Source organism: Branchiostoma belcheri, unplaced genomic scaffold, assembly GCF_001625305.1.
Source record: "Branchiostoma belcheri isolate BF01 breed outbred unplaced genomic scaffold, Haploidv18h27 scaffold140, whole genome shotgun sequence".
Lineage (NCBI taxonomy): Eukaryota > Metazoa > Chordata > Leptocardii > Amphioxiformes > Branchiostomatidae > Branchiostoma > Branchiostoma belcheri.
The window spans coordinates 665,122-687,226 of NW_017802825.1; the positions used below are offsets into that span (position 1 = coordinate 665,122).

Consider the following 22,105-nt stretch of genomic DNA (forward strand, 5'->3'; position numbering starts at 1 on the left):
CTGTGCTGTAGTGCATATTATGTTGAAGTTTTAGCCTCCGCTATGCCTTCCGAATCTTTAATTGCAGGTTCGTGCCCGTGGGGCTAAATGCATACATCAGAGTGTGATGTTACATGTACATCGTACTGAGTAATATGATACATATGATACAAGGATAACAGAATAACGTAAAAGTCTTAACAACTACTAGAGAATGAACTAATCTAGGCCTTGAAGATTTCTTCTCTCTTTTTAAAGCAATTGGAGATATATTCACATAGTTTTTCTATTGTATTATCATTACTGGTGGGCATGAGATAACTGAATACCAGCCTAAGGGGTCATGGAGAGTAGAATTCGGCAAAGTTATTGTGAATAACAGTTGGCTAGGAAAGTGCATCCGCTGGTGAGGGTAACCTTTCCCCATAGATGCATGGGGTAATGAAACCCTCCCATTTGGTTACACGTATTATCATATAGCCAGAAGGCGTCGACCAATCAGAGGGCTCCATTTCCCACTGGTTATCAGGCCATAACCTCAAAGGTGGTCGGTTATTAGAATAGCTGACCACTTTTTGGAAAGTGCCATTATACAGGGGACAAGGTACTAACACTACTGTAAAGACTTGTAGTATTTATCTTTTAAAAACGTATTGTACGTAGTTTATTTTAAATAACTTATTTGAAGAATACAGCACAATTAAAAAGGTATAAATGAAATTGAAACGGAAAAAGACTAAGCATAATTTTTGACACCCCAATAAACGTCGTACTGCTCCAATGTCGCTACGCTCACTTGGTGGTTTATTCGGTGTTTATTGCACCTGACCAGGGATTATTTCACCATATACACCTCGGGGCGGGGCGGGGCATATATATATATGTTTTTTTTTTCAATATGATCTGATAGATCTTCGACTTCATAACATCTTTTTAATTCAGGCCCTGTGACTTTATGCATACGTGACGTCAGCAATGGGTCAAAGGTTGTTGGAAGGCGATATCGCCGCCCGCTCCTGGTTGAACCAACTCAGATTGACTTTCATGCTGAAATAAATGTGACATGTCTGAACAATTTTTATGTAACATTTTACTTAGAGGATCACCCGATTTACACCCAGATACATACTGTAATATTTTGACAATCACCCAAACTGACGTTATTGATACTAAACGGTTTGTATTAGATTAAATCCTACATAGCCTACAGAACATGTTCTTCCTTTAAGTTACCATCTATTGATCCATTTCCACCCATTTGCTGTTCTCTATTGTTTTTTGTCATGTATCTTGTCACTGTATGTCTGGTGGTGAGGTTATTTATTAGCTTAGCTATTTTAGCTATAGCTAGAGTGCCTCACCACCATGTCCAGTATCATCCATGTTGAATTGCAAATTAAAAAAAATGAATGTTCTATTTTCTTACCTAGCCTCACGTTCACCCTCGACAATTTAACAACCTTCCAGTCATGATCACCACTAGAAGAATAAAGCTTCTCTTTTTCGCCATAATGTTCCTCGGTGTCTGGATTTACCTACAGGCACAACAGGCCATAGCTGAGTTATCTATGTCTTTGCTCAAGCCTAAAATGATGGTGGAAGATGGTAGGCGATTTCATCGAAGACTTGTACCCCGTAAGCATATAGATGTGGGGAATAATCAACATTTCGGGTCTCTAGTTCCGTCCAGTCAACCAAGGAACAGCAGATATCCTAGACTTTCAGATGATACAGATTATGGAGGAAAAGAATACAGCCCACCACCTCCAATGCTTTTTATTCATCAACACAACAACGATCAACTACAAAGACGTTCAAAGGGTGGATATCAACGACACCGTACCAATAGGAGAAAAACACGCAAACGACGTCTTTCTAAACTCGTTATCCAACATTCTGAAAGCTCGAACAGTTTTTCTAGGTTTCCTACAGAACGCTGGAACAATATAATGAAATATAATAGTACCTTGCTTAAAAAAGATGGACTACGAACTATGGACAGTACGAAGAAAGGAAGCTTTTCTATGTCAGATCATAAAGTACATTCAGTCGCATCGGAAAATTTTAGCAACTCTGAAAGAGACAGCCGTGGACTTCCTAATGTCGTCGAGGAACTTTTGCAGGACATGGAAATGGACAATCGTGAGGTTGGGACACAGGATACAAACGGCAATGGAACACAAAGTCGACAAACTTCAATGAAAGAAGAGCTTCACAGTAACGTTGTCTCTGAAACTCCACCACGCAGTCCAAAAAACACTGAAAGAGAAAATCGTCACATTTTGAACATTTTGATGAATGATTTGGAAGCAGTGGAAAAGGAGAACAACCTCAACACAATGTATCAAGACAGACGTTCATCTTTAGGGTCTTCTAAGACAATTTCAAGCAGACAAGAAACAGAGCATCACAAACTTTCTCCTGTTTCAATGTTCAAGAAACCAACTGACGTTTTAACAAATGGTAATCAGCATGTCAAATCAGACGGGATAATTTTAGATGACGCTAAAGCAGACCTTCTGCAACTTCAGAACTATCTACGGAATATTTCAGACAAACGAAGAACGAAAGTTCCCGAAAAAGTTGTTCAGAATCCAAACACTCAGACAACTAGGCAAAACGAAGGAGAAACAAGATCCGAAAAAGTGTTGGAAGAATTCTTCAATAAATTCTTCAATGCTTCACGTGTTAAAAGAATGCAGTAAGTTTGAAAACTTTTTTTGTTTTCTTTTCTTTGAGCTAAGGCCACACCGACTTCACTTTATGAATGACATCCGCGCGCATTGATTTTCGCCTGTCCTAAAAAAAAAAGATTACGTCCTCCAAGGCTTTGGCCTGGCTCTAGGCCTGGGAAGTCCATGGCAGTTAACAACAATACAGAGCCGGTGGTAACTCGGGAGGACGGCACCCAGGCTACCGAAACTCCACGACTCAAAAACTCAGTAACGTTACATACGTACAGTGCCGATTCATAAACTCCGCAAAGAAGCCAACATGTGCCGGCTTGTCGTATATGTCGATATGTACTGCCGCAAGGTCACAATACCAGCTTTGTATTCCTGTGGTTTAGAAACATTTTTTGAGGGGCCGGAATTTTTTTATTCGCCCGCGCGCACTAGTTTGGGGGTCTTCAGAGGATGTCATCCATAATAAGTCAGTGTGGCCTAATGGCAACAGCACTAGATGTCATTCCTTCTCCTTCTTAAATTTATATGTATTCAAGGAGTTACACAGATGCAATACTTCTCTAAGTCCTTCTGGAATATTGTTAGATTATTCCAACTATTTTCAGGGGCCCCACGAAGTCTGGTATAGGGTCACTAGCTATTTGTGTGTTTAACAGGTCCAGGGGATGATCTAACTTTCTATCAGACTCTACAAGAAATCAGTTTATTAGTGACTCCAGTGGCCCCGGTTTGCTGTTTAATTTATATTGTTGCATTGTGTTACATCGTATTTACAGACAGTATCATACCGTAAATAATTTCATCAGGTTGGTAAACGAACGAATAGCAAAGTTCTTTGATCACAACAATTTATTTTTCACGAGCCGACATTTCGATGACCGTCTGTCATCTTCATCAGGGCAATTCTGACTGGTTTACTGTGCACTGACGCTAGATGTTACTTGGTGCATATATTGCACTAAAAGGTGACTGATGAAGATGACAGACGGTCATCGAAACGTCGGCTCGTAAAAAATGGTTGTGATCAAAGAACTTTGCTATTCTGTCAGTATCATAGTTTATTGTACCTAGTTGTGTGAATATATTGTTGTGACAAAGTAACGTAATGCAGGAAAAACACACCTGTTCCCTTCCCTGCCAATGTGTGTGCCAACTTTCAAGGTTGCTAGACGTAAATTCCCTATCTGATAATTCCTTAGAACATCTTTTACTTTACGGATCATCATTTTGATGTTTTGAGGCTAATAGTAAAATTATGAACTTTACTCAGAATTTTCGAATTCAATTATTCTACTCGTGTCCTATCAGTGATTCTAAGGGATAGGGGTTGGGACTTGCGCTCGTTGAATTTCATCTACAAAAGCCCAATTAGCTTGTTTCGATTTTGTACATGTTTATTTGTCCATGTATATCTCTGTTTAATCATTTTGTGTAGATGGCGCCGTTAATATACTAGTAAGTTCCACGGAACTTGAGTTCGACGCCATCTCGTATGTTTTTATGTTTTTGCTGTTTTAATAAAAATAACATAAATAATGTGTGTTTGATTGTGCGAGAGAAACAATAAATACATGTTTACTATCCTTCCTACAGGCGCGTCGCCAGGACGTTTTACGACGCACGACGTCACGTCATCAGATTCTCGGACTATGACGTCTTCATGGAGCAATGCGAGAAGCGGGACTTCACCATCATCAACTCCTCCAGGTCTACTTAGCTCATCTCCAAGCAGATCATAGGGTGGCAAGGCAGTATCCATTGGCTAGAAGAGTGTCCATTAGCTAGGTGAACTCTCCTATGGCCAATGGATACTGCGTTGCCACCCTATGATCTGCTTTGAGTTTATCCTTAGCTGCTATCTTGTTAGTAGATGCCATACTTTGTACACTGTACAATTGTTGCGCAATAAAGTTATTTTATCCAACGTGGCGTCGGTGGCGCAACGGTTAGAGCGTTGGACTCGGAACCGAGAGGTCCCGGGTTCGATACTCAACGTTGTGCCCTTGGGAAAGGCACTTTACACGACTTCCCCACCGAGCCTCTTAGGCCAATCTGTCTAACTGTGTGCCAAAAACACCCTACGGATTTGGTCCGCCGATGTGACAATATCTGCACATTGGCCACTGAGAGCCGTTAATTATTTTTTGATCTTATCCAGAACTGTGCCAATGTAGTTCTCTACCTGAAAGGGTTAGGGTTAGAATCAGGCATAGTTCTGGATGGCCTCTATCGTATCCAGAACCGTGCCTATGTAGCTCTTACTCTGTCTCCAAAACGTAGATTTGCCACAGATCTAGACATGTCGAATACGTGTGGACTGTCCAGAACCGTGCCTATCTAGTTCTCTGCCTGAAAGGGTTAGAGTTAGAATCAAGGGTAGGTTCTGGATGGCCTTTTATCGTATCCAGAACCGTGCCTATAGTACTCTGCCTCCAAAAACGTAGATTTGCCACAGATCTAGACATGGTCGAATACGTGTGGACTACTAGTATCCAGAACCTTGCCTATCTAGTACATGTACTCTGCCTTCAAGAACGTAGATTGCCGCATATCTTGGACTCTCGAAATACACATGATTTGGCTTGTCAAAATGCGTGCGGTTTATAGCTAGTTTGCCGCTAATTTACAACCAAGATTATTACCTCCGGGGAGGAGACAGCCTTCCGGGGAAGGGTTTTGTGAGTGATTTAGATTTTCATGTTCGCAGCTGTTTCTCGCGTTTGGGTGGACGGATTCTTTTGAGACTCGGTATATGTTTTGCTATTGGGCTGCAGATGATGCACGTTCTTTTGTTTTTATTGTATATGTGTTTTCGGGCGTGAAAATGGTGCCTTTTGGTGGCCCCAAAACACCCCTTTGAGCGTGAAAGTGGTCGTGACCGTTGACGTTTGGCGTGTTTAAGCTCTTCTCGGTCTGGTCCACGTATACCATATGACCCTCACACAGAGGGGTGTCCGGTCTCGATAAATTCTTTGTTTAAAACCCTATATAAAAATATACAATAAAAAGCCCGGTGTAAAATTTCAGATTTTACTTGTTTATTTTTTATCATTCATTGTCCTCCAGACCCTGTGATGTTGTCACCACCCCCATCACGCACTACCGGACCTGCGCAGTGGTGGGGAACAGCGGGATTCTACTCAACAGCAGCTGCGGGGCTGAGATCGACGCGCACCAGTTCGTCATCCGGTCCAACCTCCCTCCGGTTCTCAAGTTAGTTTTTACCTCCATGAAAAATGGAGGTATTGTTTTTGGTGTGTCTGCTTGTGTGTGTGTGTGTGTGTGTGTGTGTGTGTGTGTGTGTGTGTGTGTGTGTCTGTCTGTGTGTGTGTGTGTTTGTGTTTCCGCATATTTGTAGTCAGCATAACTTCACAACGCCTTTATAGATTGTGATGTTGGTAGGTCTTAGGAAGACAATGGTCAAGGTTAAATATGGGCCTCCTGGTGGCTGACCTTGGTACTGCAGCAGAACTTCCGGTTTTTGTATCTTTTGTCCTGAACATGCTATGGTCTTGAATTTTTGGTGACAGATAGCTTTTCCTGTCAGGAATAAGTGGTATAACTTTGGTTCCCCTAGCAGCTTATTCTGGAGCTGAAGGGGAGTTTCTGGTCAAAAAAAAATTTTAAAGCGGATAAGTCAGGAAAGGAATATTTGGTGTATAGGTAGGTTATAGAGAGATGTGAACATGCACGATTCCCAAATGTACAATATTTACATATTTACATATAATATACATTTGTGAATGCATCTGTAGCAGCGACACCTGTGCTGCAATGCAATGTGAACCAGTCAGAATTGCCCTGAGGAAGGTGACAGACGGTTATCGAAACGTCGGCTGAATAAAAGACTTGGTTGTGTAAAAAGAGTCTCTTCACTCAGCGACTTACCAACCTGATGAAACTATTCACGGATGTACTGTGTAGGGCAGACACCAAATTTGCGTTGCGCAGTAGAGGCCTCAAAATGGGAACACGATTGAAGTGCCTAGTTAATACCTTTAAAAATCCTTTTTTTGTCTTGAAAGTTTTGGTCCATTTTGGAGATTTTTGGGCTGGAAGGCACAGGTAGGGTCTGAACTTTCAAACCTTGGTCAGGTTTTGTTTATTTCACCAGTTTCACCATGAAAAATTAGGTCAAATGAGGTTTTGTTACTATCATCAGCTGTAGCGGGAATTTGAGATGGTCGACCCCCTGTTTCCTTTCCATTTTTGGGAATCAGACCCTTGTGGCTACTTGGTGCAGAAAAATTTTTGAGATTGAAGTATGGGCAAGTACTTTCACGAGGACTTCTAATAGTGTATTTAAGCATGTGTTCCTATGGCCATATCTAATAGTACTGTTTCGCTTTGCAGGTTTAGCAGGGACGTCGGCAGCAAAACGAACCTGAACTTGATCAACGGCATCCGGCTGATTCAAGTCCACGAACAGCTGCAATCTCAGGACCCGGCCGTGAGAGAGAACATGAGGAAACTTCTGGGCGAGTCGCCCGGCATGATATTCAGCTACATCCTCTACATGTTCGGGTCTCAGGCGTTCGACAGAATGCAGTTTGTTGACGAAATTATTAGGAAATTCAACATTTCGGCTACAGTAGCTTTTCCGCACGAGTCACTACTGAGGAGTATCAGGTCCAGGTAAGGAAGCGTTAAATTTACTTTTACTCAGAATTTCGTGTAGAAGAATCGTCTCTGCAAAGTTGTAGTAGTAGCAGCAGTAGAAGTAGTTGTTGCAGTAGTAGTAGTAGTAGTAGTAGTAGTAGTAGTAGTAGAAGTAGTAGTAGTAGTAGTAGAAGAAGTGCATGTAGCAGTAGCAGTAGCAGTAGTGGTAGTAGAAGTACATGTAGAAGTAGCCATAGCAGCAGCAGCAGCAGCAGTAGCAGCAGTAGTAGTAGTAGTAGTAGTGGTAGTCGTAGTAGAAGTAATAGTAGAAGTAGCAGTAGTAGTAGTAGTAGTAGTAGTAGTAGTAGTAGTAGTAGTAGAAGTAGTAGTAGTAGTAGAAGTAGTAGTAGAAGTGCATGTAGCAGTAGCAGTAGTGGTAGTAGAAGTACATGTAGAAGTAGCCGTAGCAGCAGCAGTAGTAGCAGCAGCAGCAGCAGCAGCAGTAGTAGTAGTAGTAGTAGTAGTAGTAGTAGTAGTAGTAGTAGTAGTAGTAGAAGTAGTAGTAGTAGTAGTAGTAGTAGTAGCAGTAGTAGTAGAAGTAGAAGTAGTAGAAGTAGTAGTAGTAGTAGTAGAAGTAGTAGTAGTAGTAGTAGTAGTAGTAGTAGTAGTAGTAGTAAAAGTAGTAGTAGTAGTAGTAGTATTAGAAGTACATGAAGAAGTAGCAGTAGTAGTAGTGGTAGTAGTAGTAGAAGTAGTAGAAGTAGTAGTAGAAGTGCATGTAGCAGTAGCAGTAGTGGTAGTAGAAGTACATGTAGAAGTAGCCGTAGCAGCAGCAGCAGCAGCAGTAGTAGTAGCAGTAGCAGTAATAGTAGTAGTAGTAGTAGTAGTAGTGGTAATAGTAGTAGAAGTAATAGTAGACGTAGTAGTAGTAGTAGTAGTAGTAGTAGTAGTAGTAGTAGTAGTAGTAGCAGTAGTAGTAGTAAACATTCGGTTAACCAACTGTTTATTTCCCCAGCCTGTTCCGTTGGCTGAACGGTGGTAAATGGTGGGCCGCCCCGTCCACGGGAATGAACACCTTCGGTCTGGCCTCCACATTCTGTGACAGGATCTCCCTGTACGGCTACTATCCCATGAGAACTTACAACAACAGGACAGTTCCCTATCACTACTATGACAGACGGAGACCCAGTAAGAGGCACGAGTTTACAGAAGAGTTTGAAATGCTCCAAACACTTCAGGAGAAAAGACTTGTTCGACATATTGTGGGGGCTTGTTCTTTAGTATGAAAGTTTCAAGAAGTTATTACATGTATTTGTACACTCAGACCCAACGAGAAATCTAAAGTAGCCTTATTACGCACAATTCAAAATAGGAAACAAGAAATCAAAGATTTCACAAGTATTTAGAGTTGCTGTGAATTTCTTGTTTTATTCATCATTGCGAATTTCTCGCTGATTTTATGCATATTCTATGGTTCTATAATACATTCCTATATTTTTTCGTGTATATATACGAGACACCTTGGGGTACTTTTTGACAACTATAAAAAATGTGACCAAGTCTCAGTTGTTCAAATATCCTAACTTTCTTCGTCCGTTGCTTGGTACTTTTTGTCTCTTAGAGTCTTTATTTTCCAAAGATAGCAAATCCTTAGCAATGGGAGCTCCTCTAGCCGACGGCATTCTCCTCGCACTTTTGGTGGTAGTTCCGTTGGATCGCCGCAAGGACGCGCTATTTGAGGCGGCCGCGCCCGTGGCAAAAGAACAGCCAGACGCTTGGTAAGAACACCGTCAGTAGAAGGATGAAGTAGACAGGCACACACACGTGGGGGCCTTGGCTGGGCAGGCGATTCGTGTAGTTCTATGGAAAGGAGATCGACAAATATGTGTGTGAAAGTATTACTAAAGTCAAACCCAAGCCCGTCAAATCGTATGGACCTTAACATGTAACTTATAGTTGGTCATAGCATTAGATGCATAGGGCCTTAGGCCATGTTGATTTGATTATATGGATGACATCCGCGCGCGCATGAATTTTCGGCCGTTTCCAAAAAAAAAGTTTTCAACCTAACTGTAAATCGTACAAAACAGTTGAAAATGAGCACAAATATACCGTAAGTTACAAAAAAAATAAATAAAAATACCAATGTCGTAGAATGCCAAAATCAAACGAAAAAAGACGAAATTGTAAAGAAATGAACTTGAAGACTAGATTATTCGCCAAACCATATTCTGTGCCCTATGCTCAACCCTCATGACCACGTAGATTTCATAATGAAAACTAACTTTTTTTTGCAAAACTTTTTTTTTTATTCGCACGCACGCATCAGTTTAGGGGTTCCCGGAGGATGTCATCCATATAATCAAATCAACATGGCCTTACTCAAACAAAGAGCGGGGTAAAAAGAAATGTGCCTGCTTTTGTCTGTGTTTCCGCATATTTATGGCCTGCATGGATTGCTATGACACTCAAGTCTTGGGAAACAATACTCAAGTTCGATGTTTATGGGCCTGGCAGTTTTCAATTGTACTGCATCAAAACTTCCATTCCTGGACATACTATGGTCTTGTTGCGTTTAAGATAGCAGATAGATTTTACTGTGTTTCTGCTACAATTTCAATGTATGTGATTGAAATAAATTGAAATGCGGCGAAGATTATATTAAGTAGGAACTTAAGTCTAGGAATTAAAAATTAGCGAGTACATTACATGTGAAGTTATCACTTTCCTACAAAGCTATGTAATTTTATGAAGAAACTTAAGTCGATCAAAGTACTCCTTTATACAATGGTTTCAATTGTCCACAGTAATAAAACAATATAGAAACTTTATTTGCAAATCATGCCCGAAGGCTAATTACTGAAGGTGGTCATGACCTCCGGACGGAGTATTGTGGTAAGTCGTTTTTTTCATGTTCGCAGCTAGAACAATGGGTTCTCTTTGTTTAATCGGCATGTTATTTTATACGTCGTCTGCGGGCATGCCCTTGATGATGCACGTATTGTTATTTTTGCTGTAACTGTTTTCGCGGTCAATGTAATTTTTCAAAAGCATCCATAAATTTAAGAGGCACATGGGACCGGCCGCAAAAAAACGTTGTTTTCAATAGCGGGGGGGGGGATATGCTTCCTAAACTAGTAGTCTGACTCAAAGTTGAAGAAAGTTAGACATGACCAGAACAGCCACTTACATTGTATACCCCTAGGCTACATTGCCGGCATACTTAAAATATGCTGTACTTAACTTTTTGTTCATTGTTCCCTCTACCTGAATTACAACCACCCAGTACATGTACATGTGTACCCCTCTGATGTGTGTTTCTGTCCTACATGTTCCTTGTTTCCACGCAGGCTCGAGGGTTCAGTCATAAGGCGCTCCTGTCCAGCGAGACAGCGCCTCCCGGTGAGGACGGGTCACTCACTACCATCTCCGAGCTCGCCAAGGTTCTCGATGTTCGTCCTGAGACGGCTGCTACGTCTTAAATGTTAATTTCGGCTTGAAACAGCATATATTGTCTACAACACTATTCAGTGCAGATCTTCATGCTTAGGTTGTGAAGATTACTTTTGTTGTTTGTTTGTTTTTATTCCAACATGTAATCACAAGACGTGGTGACGGCACACTCAAGTTTTTTCAACTTATATTAATACCGCCACCAACACAGGGGACAAATACATGACAGGACAATACTCATTTACACCTGAGCTAAGTGAGGAAAGTCGTGTAAAGTGCCTTTCCCAAGGGCACAAGATTGGTGGCATGTCAGGACTCGAACCCGGGACTCTTAGTTCCGAGTCGCGCACTCTGCCGCTACGCCACACGACCCCACACTTACTTTGTTTCTGAAGGCCACTTCATTTCCATTAATTTTATCTCAGACTTCAGAACTAAAGATATCAATATTAAAACAGGGTCAGATGGGAAACTATTTGAAACATAAAGTTTGAGGAAATAGATAAGCGGAAATATATGCATCCTAAGCAAGTTCAAAAGACCAACAAACTACAATAACTGGTCTGTATATTCCTCATGAACTCAACATACATGTATATGATGACCAAACCTCCAATGCCACATAATATACTCCACATAATTGCTACATAATATAATCCAACACTGCAATCCATCGTTATACAGCACATGTTAACATGGTGACAGCCATTTGGTCTACGTCATTGACCTTGTGTGTTCTAGGAGAAAAAGAAGAAACTAAGAGTAATTATGTTTTCCTTCTGCAAAACATTATTAGTCGTAATTATTTATAATTTGCAACCTATTTTTTCTCTGAGCCCAGTTTCAGTCTTGACCTTTGAGAATTGGAAATTGAGTGGCCATATTTGTAATGTTCCTCAGAGTTCTGAATTGATTGTGTGAAAATTATTGACAATTAAGATTGCTAGTCCAAGTTGTCGTTAATTTTTTTTTAACAGAGTACTACATATTTTGCTTTAGGGATGTTTGCTCATGCTTCAATTGATCAAATTCATTTGACATATTCTGTGAATATTACGTTACTTATATTTCTTTTGTTGCTGTAAGAGTTTTTTTATATATGGCTAATACATTAAATAGCAAACAAAAATATTTCAGTGTATGTTTCACTTGTGGTTGTCTATTCACAGCACTTTTTATGCAAGAATATAATATTTTCACGCACATGCATGCGTGTGACCACAGACACCTACGCATACCGCAACGCATACACGCACACATACACACAACACTCAATCAAGTTCATTACCACGATATAATTTTGGGACAGGAAACATGCTACAACAGAGACATAGAATTTATGTTGTTTTACTTTCGAAAAACTGAGTGTGTACATACTACATGTATTTACATTATCATACATTGGGTTTTTTTCGACGCTAGCACAATCCATAGAAACAATTACAAAAACTAATACAGACATTTTTTTCAATATTACGCAACATGAAAGTTAAATATCATCCATCGTTGGAGGTATAATGTTTATAAGAAGCACAACAAGTCGTGACTAACTACATTTACAGACGCATACATCAAGACGTGTCAAGAGCTTTATAAAAACATATATGTCAGGTAGAGACTTCGATCCGCTAGAGATTTACATCCAGATCGGTACCATGTGTCACAGACACTCCAACAGAATGTTGTCTACGTGTTAAAATGATTTCCCATTTGCAAATCATAAATTCCCTGTCTAAAAAATTAAATTAAATAATTAAATAAATAATAAATAAATAATAATAATAATAATAATAATAATAATAATAATAATAATAATAATAATAATAATAATAATAATAATAATAATAATAATAATAATAATAATAATAATAATTAAATTAAAATTAAAATTAAAATTAAAATTGTGTTCACAGGCTACCCTTTCGTTAGATACTCCTTTCCATCTGTAGAATCAGCGATTCTATCCTTAAAGATCCAATCAGAATTTCTGTGACAGAGACTCCTCTTGAAATCTCTTCCAGTAGAATCAACGATTCTACCAGACCATAGCTTCTAGCTTCTAGCCCGACATCTACATAAATCATGCTCGTATTACATTTAAAGGTTAACAATAACAAATTTAAAGCAAACATGAAAAACAATGTCCAGAAATTGCACATCCAGGTATCGTTCGATATAATGATCCCTAATTAAAATAATAAAAACTATTGTCAAGGAAAAAAATTATAATAATAATAATATATTGCAAATAAAGTTTGAGTTAACTAAACACTTTTAAGGTGTAAAAAAAATCCCGTCTTTGGTTTCTACTTATCAAAATTTCAATAAGATCTTATTTGATCTAAATAAAAAAGGCGTGTTTAGTATGTGCAGTGCGATATAAATCTTCAATATAGTTTCCAGCTTATATGATGGTGCTTTTTTTATAACTATACAACGAAAAAACAACTTTGGCAGAGAAGGGCATATACAGTTACGAAAAGGTATATTTTCTTACCGATTTCTCAGTATCTGTTCCATCAGTTTCTTTAGCTTAAGATATTCCATGGCTTTTTTGTAATCACCCAGGTCTCTACAGGCGGCGCACAGATTGTTCAGTGAGCGGACAATATCAGGATGGGCAGCGTCCTGACCATAGATAGTCCGCATCATCTGTAGTGACTGTTCGTAATAGCTTATTGCCTTTCTGTAATCCCCAAGGAGGTCCCAGGCTGCACCCAAGCTCTCAAATGACTCTGCAATATGAGAATGTGCATTACCCTCGCCGTAGATAGTCAGCCTCATCTGCAATGACTGTTCGTGATAGCTGATAGCCTTTCTAAAATCCCCAAGGTCCCTCCAGGCGGTCCCCAAGTTGTTAAGTGATGCTGCAATATCAGAATGTGCATTGCCCTCACCATAGATCCTCCACTTTATCTCCAGTGACTGTTCGTAATACCCGACCGCCTTTCTGTAATCTCCAAGGCCACTCCAGGCTCCACCCAAGTTGTTAAGTGATGATGCAATATTAGAATGTGCAGTGCCCTCGCCATAGATAGTCTGTTTCATCTGCAGTGACCGTTCGTAATACCCGACCGCCTTTCTGTAATCGCCAAGGCCACTCCAGGCGTTACCCAAGTTGTTAAGTGATGCTGCAATATCAGAATGCGCATTACCCTCGCCGTAGATAGTCCGCCTCATCTGCAATGACTGTTCGTGATAGCTGATAGCCTTTTTAAAATCCCCAAGGTCCCTCCAGGCGGTCCCCAAGTTGTTAAGCGATGCTGCAATATGAGAATGTGAGTTGCCCTCGCCAAAGATATTCCGCCACATCTGTAGTGACTGTTCGTAATAGCTTATAGCCTTTCTGTAATCCCCAAGGTCACTCCAGGCTCCACCCAAGTTGTTAAGTGATGATGCAATATTAGAATGTGAGTTGCCCTCGCCATAGATAGTCTGTTTCATCTGCAGTGACCGTTCGTAATACCCGACCGCCTTTCTGTAATCGCCAAGGCCACTCCAGGCGTTACCCAAGTTGTTAAGTGAGTCCGCAATATTAGAATGTGCAGTGCCCTCGCCATAGATAGTCTGTTTCATCTGCAGTGACTGTTCGTGATAACTGACCGCCTTTCTGTAATCCCCAAGGTCACTCCAGGCGGACCCCAAGTTGGAAAGTGAATCTGCAATATCAGAATGTGCAGTGCCCTCGCCATAGATAGTCTGCTTCATCTTCAGTGCCTGTTCGTGATAGCTGACCGCTTTTCTGTAATCCCCAAGGTTCCTCCAGGCTCCACCCAAGTTGTTAAGTGATGCTGCAATATTAGAATGTGAGTTGCCCTCGCCAAAGATACTCCGCCTCATCTGTAGTGACTGTTCGTAATAGCTTATAGCCTTTCTGTAATCCCCAAGGAGGTCCCAGGCTCCACCCAAGTTGTTAAGGGATGCTGCAATATGAGAATGTGAGTTGCCCTCGCCATAGATAGTCCGCCACATCTGTAGTGACTGTTCGTAATAGCTTATAGCCTTTCTGTAATCCCCAAGGTCACTCCAGGCTCCACCCAAGTTGTTAAGTGAGGCGGCAATAGCAGAATGTGAGTTGCCCTCGCCATAAATTCTCCACTTCATTTTTAGAGACTGTTCGAAATAGCTGAAAGCCTTCCTGTAATCTCCAAGGTTCCTCCAGGCTCCACCCAAGCTGTTAAGTGATGATGCAATATCAGAATGCGCATTACCCTCGCCGTAGATAGTCCGCCTCATCTGCAATGACTGTTCGTGATAGCTGATAGCCTTTCTAAAATCCCCAAGGTCCCTCCAGGCGGTCCCCAAGTTGTTAAGTGAGGCGGCAATATCAGAATGTGCGTTGCCCTCGCCATAAATACTCCGCCTCATCTGTAGTGACTGTTCGAAATAGCTTATAGCTTTTCTGTAATCCCCAAGGTCCCTCCAGGCGGTCCCCAAGTTGTTAAGTGATGATGCAATATCAGAATGTGAGTTGCCCTCGCCATAGATAGTCCGCCTCATCTGCAATGACTGTTCGTGATAGCTGATAGCCTTTCTAAAATCCCCAAGGTCCCTCCAGGCGGTCCCCAAGTTGTTAAGCGAGCCAGCAATATCAGAATGTACAGCGCCCTTGCCATGGGTAGTTCTCGTCATCTGTAGTGACTGTTCGTAATAGCTGATAGCGTTTCTGGTATCTCCAAGGTTATCCAAGGCGTGACCCAAGTATGTTAGTGAGGCGGCAATATCAGAATGTACAGTGGCCTCGCCATAGATAGTCCGCTTCATCTGTAGTGACTGTTCGAAATAGCTGACCGACTTCCCGTAGTCTCCAAGGTTGTGCCAGGCATTTCCCAAGCTATCTAGCGAGTTCATGATGTCCCTGTGTACTGCGCTTTTGCCATATCTAGATTGGTATTTCTCTAATGTTTGCTCTGCGTATGTCTTAAAATTTTGGTAATCGCACAGACTTTCAAATACTTCGGCTTTAAGTTCTGAAGAATCGTCATAAAAGATGGAAGGTTCTTCCAAAGGCTGAGTTTTGGTCAGCTGTAAAATAAATTGTTTTACTGGTCTTTCTGTGTAATAGTACCTCAATAGTTGTTTTGTATTTGAGACGTAAAACACTTTTTGCAATATCTCCCCGATGCGCGTATCAGTTGACATTGGTGATAAACCTGACATGTTTTCCACCTGACCACGGTTGTTCATATAAGTCCGCAGCCTTAGCTCTGCTGAGATACTCACCATCACCATCAAGTGGTGTGCATTCTCACTACTTACGACTCCTCTGTTTTTCATCTTCTGAATAGTTTCCCAGATTGTAGTTGGCTGTATGTTATTTAGTAGAGCCCAGAAGGACACTGCAAGGCTTGAAAATCGATACAATTCTTTCTTTACATTCTGCAGACTGGCAGTGAGAGCTTGGCGTTGAAAAGTTGATACATTATCAACCAGTACAGTAATTGCCATTAGGGGGGCTCTACTGTTATTTTCTTGAAGTTCCTGAGTGAACAAAGAACTGTACTCTTCGACCAAACCCTGTTCTCCTGTGATAAAAATTGCATTTCCCAGAACACTGGCGAGATGGTAGCCTTTCTTTAAATGGAACGTAAGGTCATCTTTCAGAACGTTAGTCATATTGCTTGGCGTGTGAATGAGTTCGCTTGTTCCTGTGCTGTTTCTACCCCTGCCCAATGGAGTCTTACATGCATGTGGCATGGCTCCATCGAACGCAAAACCTCGCGGTGTTACTGAGTCATAAAACCAGTTGTCCAGGGGGTCGTCTGAGTAGAAATCATTCAGAGACTTAATCCCCATGGCTGGGAGAATGGTTTCTCCCAGGTTTATCACTTTAAGATGCAGGTAATGGGTAATATTGCGGAAATAGGTAACATTTTGCTCTGATTCCTCCTCTACCAAGATGGCGAATTCCAGGTCAGAGTACGGGGTTACCAACCCTGTGGCTTGTGAACCTAAGCCTATCATGGCGTACTTACAGGGAGGGGGACCCATTGCTTCCATGCATTCACCTACAAGGCCAGCTATGAACGTTTTACGCTGATCACCAATTGTCTGAAACAAATCTTTGATTGCTTCCACTCTCTCCATTTCCACTTCTTTTATCCTAGGGTCATTGTCATCAAGGCTATATGGATCTACCTCTTGTTCTATTCGTTTGATTTCTTTATCTACGTAGTCCCTACTAGCCTTCAATTTCAACTTGTGTTTCTGTGTGTTATCAATGTTTACCTTCTTTGCTACCTTCAGGACTTCCTTTACAAATGTTTGGGTTATTTCTTGGATAGTTTCCGCCACATCTTCTCTCCTTGATCTTACCATTGCTGCGTTACAAAGTGCTGCAGCCTTGGTAAAGTCGCCCCCTTCCATTGACTGGACTCCTCTCTTGAGATAGACTTCGCCCATCTTGTACAGGGGTTCTGCCTCTTCTTTGTGTTGACCTGTAAAAATTAAAAATGTTTATCTGATATTTGTGTCCTTTTATCAGGAAGTAACGTATTCAAAGTTCTTTATCATTGAAACTTTTTATATTGTTAGTACCATTATAATATTGATTAATACACGTGTCTAAAATTTTGAACATATTTCACATATTTCATATTACCATAACATGACTTACCTTTGGCATGGACAGACTTGAGTGCAGCAGCAAAGCTTTGTTCTGCTTTCTTTAGGTCTTCATTCTGCAGTGCTCTGTAGCCATCTTGTAGATGTTGTTCGTATACATGTACATGTATACTGTGGCAAAATGGATAGCATGTGATATAAGCACCAAATCATTAAACAATGTATTCATGCGTATTTTGGGGGGTGGGGGGGGAAGAGCACCGGCATAAAGTACTTCAATCACGGTGGAAAGCAATTTATATTTCCCTAAATAAGGTTTTGCAATATTATAAATTTGAATTTGGATATGAAACATTCCCTATATCATGCTTTGAAAAATGGTTATGTATCAATGACTAGAACAAACCTGTCATCTTCGTCCTGTGTTGTCACAGCAGCTGCACATTTTTGTTCTGCGTTTTCCAGGTTTCCAGTCTGCAGGGCACTATAGCCATTTTGTGGATGTTGTTCGTGGATACTGTTACCAAAAAAATGTTAATGATATAACGTGCGTTCTATTATTTGAAAAAGTCAATTGCATCAGCAAAAGAAGATCACTAATCAAGTCAATCATCAGCGGCTACGTCTTCATAGACGTTGAATGATCTGCAGAGACGAAGAGACAGCTCACCAGTGTGTGGTGGTGTTACTTCAGACACTGCTAGCCCCCCCCCCCACGGCAGAGGGAATATTGAAAAAAAGGTTGAAATTCCCCAAGACGGGTGGCATGCAACTGATGAGGCATACTATCAACATCATTTAAGTTGTGTTTTTCAAACTAATATAAATAGTAAACTGTACTCTTGTGAACTTCGTATGTAATATTTAAAGCGCCACACAACATTCACTCTTCCTGTTACATGCATGTTACGTGCATTCAAGGGGTCATTCGAGCCCTGGAAGGTATAATGGAAAAATGTTGTGTAAGATGCAGTGGAAGGATGAATTCTATTCTTTTTGTGGTAGCATTGTATGTTTTCCGCGAACATTTAGAGAGGATGGCTTTGTCAGGGTATCTGCTCAGTTATGTTGATAGAACCATATATTAAACTGTAACGTTGATAAAATGTAAGTAAATACTAGATCCCCTTTCTCTGTTAACTGTGGCTATATGTTAAGACAAACCTGCCATCGTCCTGTGTTGTTACAGAAGCTGTAAAGTTTTGTTCTGTTTTCTCCACGTCTTCTGTCTTCAGAGTACTGTAGCCATCTTGTGGATGTTCTTCGTATTTACTATGACAGAGATGGATACCATATAATATAATATAACATAACATAACATAATATAATATAATGTAATATAATATAAACACCTGGCCATTTCAAAATGTACTCATGTGGGAATCGTGTCATCTTTTGGGGCTAAAGCACCAACTAAACTACTTTAGCCACGGTGAATATTTATGTAATTGAAATTCAAACATTACATATTTTCCAACTTAATGCTGTTTAAGAGATTTTAAGCTATGGTAATGTATCAATGACTAATACAAACCTGCCATCGTCGTCCTCTGTTGCCACACTGCTGTCTTTGACTCTACTCTGTCTTGTACGCATTCTGCAAATAATCATTAATTGTCACAAGTTTGTCCTGAATGGTTTCAGAATACAATACATTTGAGAACTAAATACATTTAGTATTAAACTACATGTAAGTCCCTCAAACACCCGAACGGGGTCCATTTGGACCCCAGACGTATATTTTTATGTGCTATTTGAATTTTTTATTCTAAAAAAATTCCTCCCGTGACTTTGTCAGTAAACCTCTTCTACATGTTCTCCTAAATCTTTTTGGAGATCGGCACAAATTTGTAAAAATAACAACGGAATTCCGATGTAAGACCGTCTGGGGTCCAAACGGACCCCAGCCATGTATTTGCACTTTCCTACACACGAAATTGTTCGGATGTCCTCAATATGTCTTCAAGGAAGCATTATTGCTTTAATATTACGCAGTTTGCCAACTAACCTCAACCTCAGGAATTATTTCATCAGGTTTTTGACAATCATATGAGGTCAAAGGTCAACCCCATATTCATGCCTGCAGGCCTCATCCTATTTTTGCATAAATTATGATAATGAGCTGGAATTTTTTAACACTTAATCATGCTAATATAAACGTCTAAATATATTTAACCAATATATGTGCAAAGGTCACTGAAAGGATGCAAAAAAAAAGGAATGTAAATATGAAAGAAACCAAATGGGGTCCATTTGAACCCCGTTCGGGCATTAACGTCACAAAAAAAGTTCGGGTGTTTGAGGGTTAAACAGATAAGAAAACGTTAACTAACACGTACTTTGAACAGTGGGTACATTTCAGTGACTAATACAAACCTTCCATCGTCATCCTGTGTTGTTACGCTGCTGTCTTTAACTTGATTACTCTGTCGGCAACCCATTCTGTAAAGAATCAGCACATTGTTATAATAATCATTCTGAAGTTTTGTTATGTATTTTATCCACGAAGCGCCACGGAGACATGGTAAGGCTACACACATCGCAGTCCTTTTAAGTCAAACAAGGATCCATAGGACACAAACCTCCGTTAGCTGTAACAGAGTTTGTGCAGTGGGCGAAAGTGTACCTATCCTCCCCTTTATAATAAAGTTCACAGCTACAATTACCAACAGCAAATCAATGTCACCAGTAACAGCACATGGGCTTAAAGGTTGGGTAACAAACCAATACAATAAACAGCTGCTGCAATTCAATACGTCGTCAATATCAAATAAAACACATTAACAACACATTCACTATGGACGATATCACGCCACTTTCAGCACGGAAGTGTCGCCCTGTTGTTTTGTAGTACCTGCAAAATTCTGTGCCGGCGAACATTGCGACACCTAGTCATGATATACATACCTGTTTCAGTCTTCTAACAGACGTTTATTGTCCTCAGTACAACTAGTAGTGGAGGATAGCGGCCTTATTGTAAAGAAAAACAACACTTTTTCCCTCAGTAAAAAAGTAACGGTTCCAACTAGCGACAGGCAGCACGAAAGCGGAAGTCCCCAGGTATGACCTCACCTGTTGGGCGGGGCTTGGAAAGGGGCGTTTCCGGAATGTTCCATTTACAAACGATAGGGGACAGATATGGGCCTTTTGTGTAACTCACTGTTGGTTATGGTATTACATACGTTGAACTTTACTTCTAACGGAAATAATAAACTTTCGTTGTAGATCACGAACAGTGTATACTCAAAGTAGGATTCTACAACTAGTTTGAATTAAATTTAAAAAAATTTAGTTGATTTTGTATCACTATATTTGCTATGTCGGTGGCGCAACGGTAAGACTCGGAACAACTCCGATATATTCACCGGTGCACCATTGCCTGACGCTGTGCCTTTGGGAAAGGCACTTAACACTACTCTCCTTTTTTGACGGTGGAGTGAGGCCCTGTCTAAATGTGTGCCAAAAACACACTACGGATTTGTTGCTTCGGTGTGATACAATTTGCATATTTGTCACCAAGAGCCATATTTACCTTCGCCAAGAAGGTTATGTTTTCAGGGGCGTTCGTGTATGTGTGTGTGTGTCTGTAAACACGATAACTTGAGAAGGCCTTGATGGATTGTCTTGATACTTGGTAGATGGGTAGGTCTTGATGAGACCTCAAAATGATTAGATTTTGGGCCCCCTAGCGGCTTGTTATGGTACTGCAGCTGAACTTCCGGTTTTGATATCTCAAGATCCAGACATGCTATGGTGATGAAATTTGGATGATAGGTAGCTCTTGTGCTCGGGAAGAAGTGACGTGATTTCAGGCCCCCTAGCGGCTTGCTCTAGAACTGCAGGGGGGTTTAAAGGACAAATGTTTAAAAGAGGATAACTCAAGAACCGATTGATGGATCATCGTGATTTTTGGTATGTAGGTAGCTTAAATGATGCTTGACATAATGATATTACAATTATGCGAATATTGATGTAATTTGCATAATTAATGAGGAAATTCTATAAATCAGCTGCATTCCATGATAGGAAGTTCAAGCTTGTAACATATGTTATTAAGAACGAGAGAAACACAGGCAAATATTGATTATGCAAATGAAGACTTAATTTGCATAATTAATGAGAAAATGTTACAATTGCGTAGTGGTAACTGCCTGGAATTTCATACTTGGGGTGTTTGAAAGTTAAGTGAAGGTGAACATAATTAAACATAACTTATTCAAATAAGGACCACATTTGCATAATTTATGAGAAAATGGCATTCTTTGTTAAGATAAGACTGTCTTTCGGTGGAGAATATGATCAACAGACTGATATAATTCATGCAATTGAGGATCCTATTTGCATAATCAGGGTGATTAGTATATTTCTTATTCATAAAGGCTAACATCATTTGGCGAAGGTATGAGATCGTGGAACTCTAGTTTTATATTTATTCACCATCCACAACAAACTTTCATACACGTACAATGTAAATCTTAAACATTTGAAACACAATTTTACCTTGTACTTTGAAGGTAACTAAATAGATGAAGTATTTTAATGGATATCTGGGCAGATACGCGGTTGATACCAGTAGATTTACCAAGGGATCATGGGATTTTCCTATCTGGAAATACCCATGACGTCATAGCTTAAGAACAGCCTGTACAGCGTTATGTTTCACCTGTCCGAATTGACTTTTTGTGTCGAGGATTCTTTGTCATAGTTGCAGCGTCTTGTCATGTCAAGACATGTTCCTACTTTGTTCTATATTTATATAATGGAATCAGTAGATCCGAAATGCACCTATTCAACTGTGTCAGACTCTGTAACTCAGACCCCCC

At 40.4% G+C, this 22,105-nt stretch overlaps 2 protein-coding genes across 3 annotated transcripts in view; one reads left to right on the forward strand and one right to left on the reverse strand.

Moving 5' to 3' along the window:
- Positions 1 to 2,318: 2,318 nt before the first annotated feature.
- Positions 2,319 to 8,551, forward strand: LOC109464795 (alpha-2,8-sialyltransferase 8B-like). The gene is made up of 5 exons (XM_019761873.1): positions 2,319 to 2,680; positions 4,260 to 4,373; positions 5,733 to 5,879; positions 7,020 to 7,274; positions 8,266 to 8,551. The coding sequence occupies exons 1-5, from the start codon at positions 2,319 to 2,321 to the stop codon at positions 8,549 to 8,551; spliced, it is 1,164 nt and encodes a 387-aa protein (XP_019617432.1).
- Positions 8,552 to 13,077: 4,526 nt separating this feature from the next.
- Positions 13,078 to 22,105, reverse strand: part of LOC109464791 (tetratricopeptide repeat protein 28-like) — a 20,325-nt gene continuing 11,297 nt past the window's right edge. Inside the window, exons 3-9 of one of the 2 annotated variants that reach the window (XM_019761867.1) lie at positions 19,659 to 19,724; positions 18,817 to 18,879; positions 18,447 to 18,554; positions 17,689 to 17,799; positions 17,335 to 17,453; positions 17,034 to 17,155; positions 13,078 to 16,025 (exon numbers count right to left, since the gene is read on the reverse strand). In XM_019761867.1, the coding sequence (XP_019617426.1) occupies positions 13,212 to 16,025; positions 17,034 to 17,155; positions 17,335 to 17,453; positions 17,689 to 17,799; positions 18,447 to 18,554; positions 18,817 to 18,879; positions 19,659 to 19,724 (3,403 nt within the window). In that variant the 3' untranslated portion in view covers positions 13,078 to 13,211. Of the gene's footprint in view, positions 17,156 to 17,334; positions 17,454 to 17,688; positions 17,800 to 18,446; positions 18,555 to 18,816; positions 18,880 to 19,658; positions 19,725 to 22,105 lie in introns of both variants that reach the window. The other variant, XM_019761862.1, reaches the window with a different exon arrangement.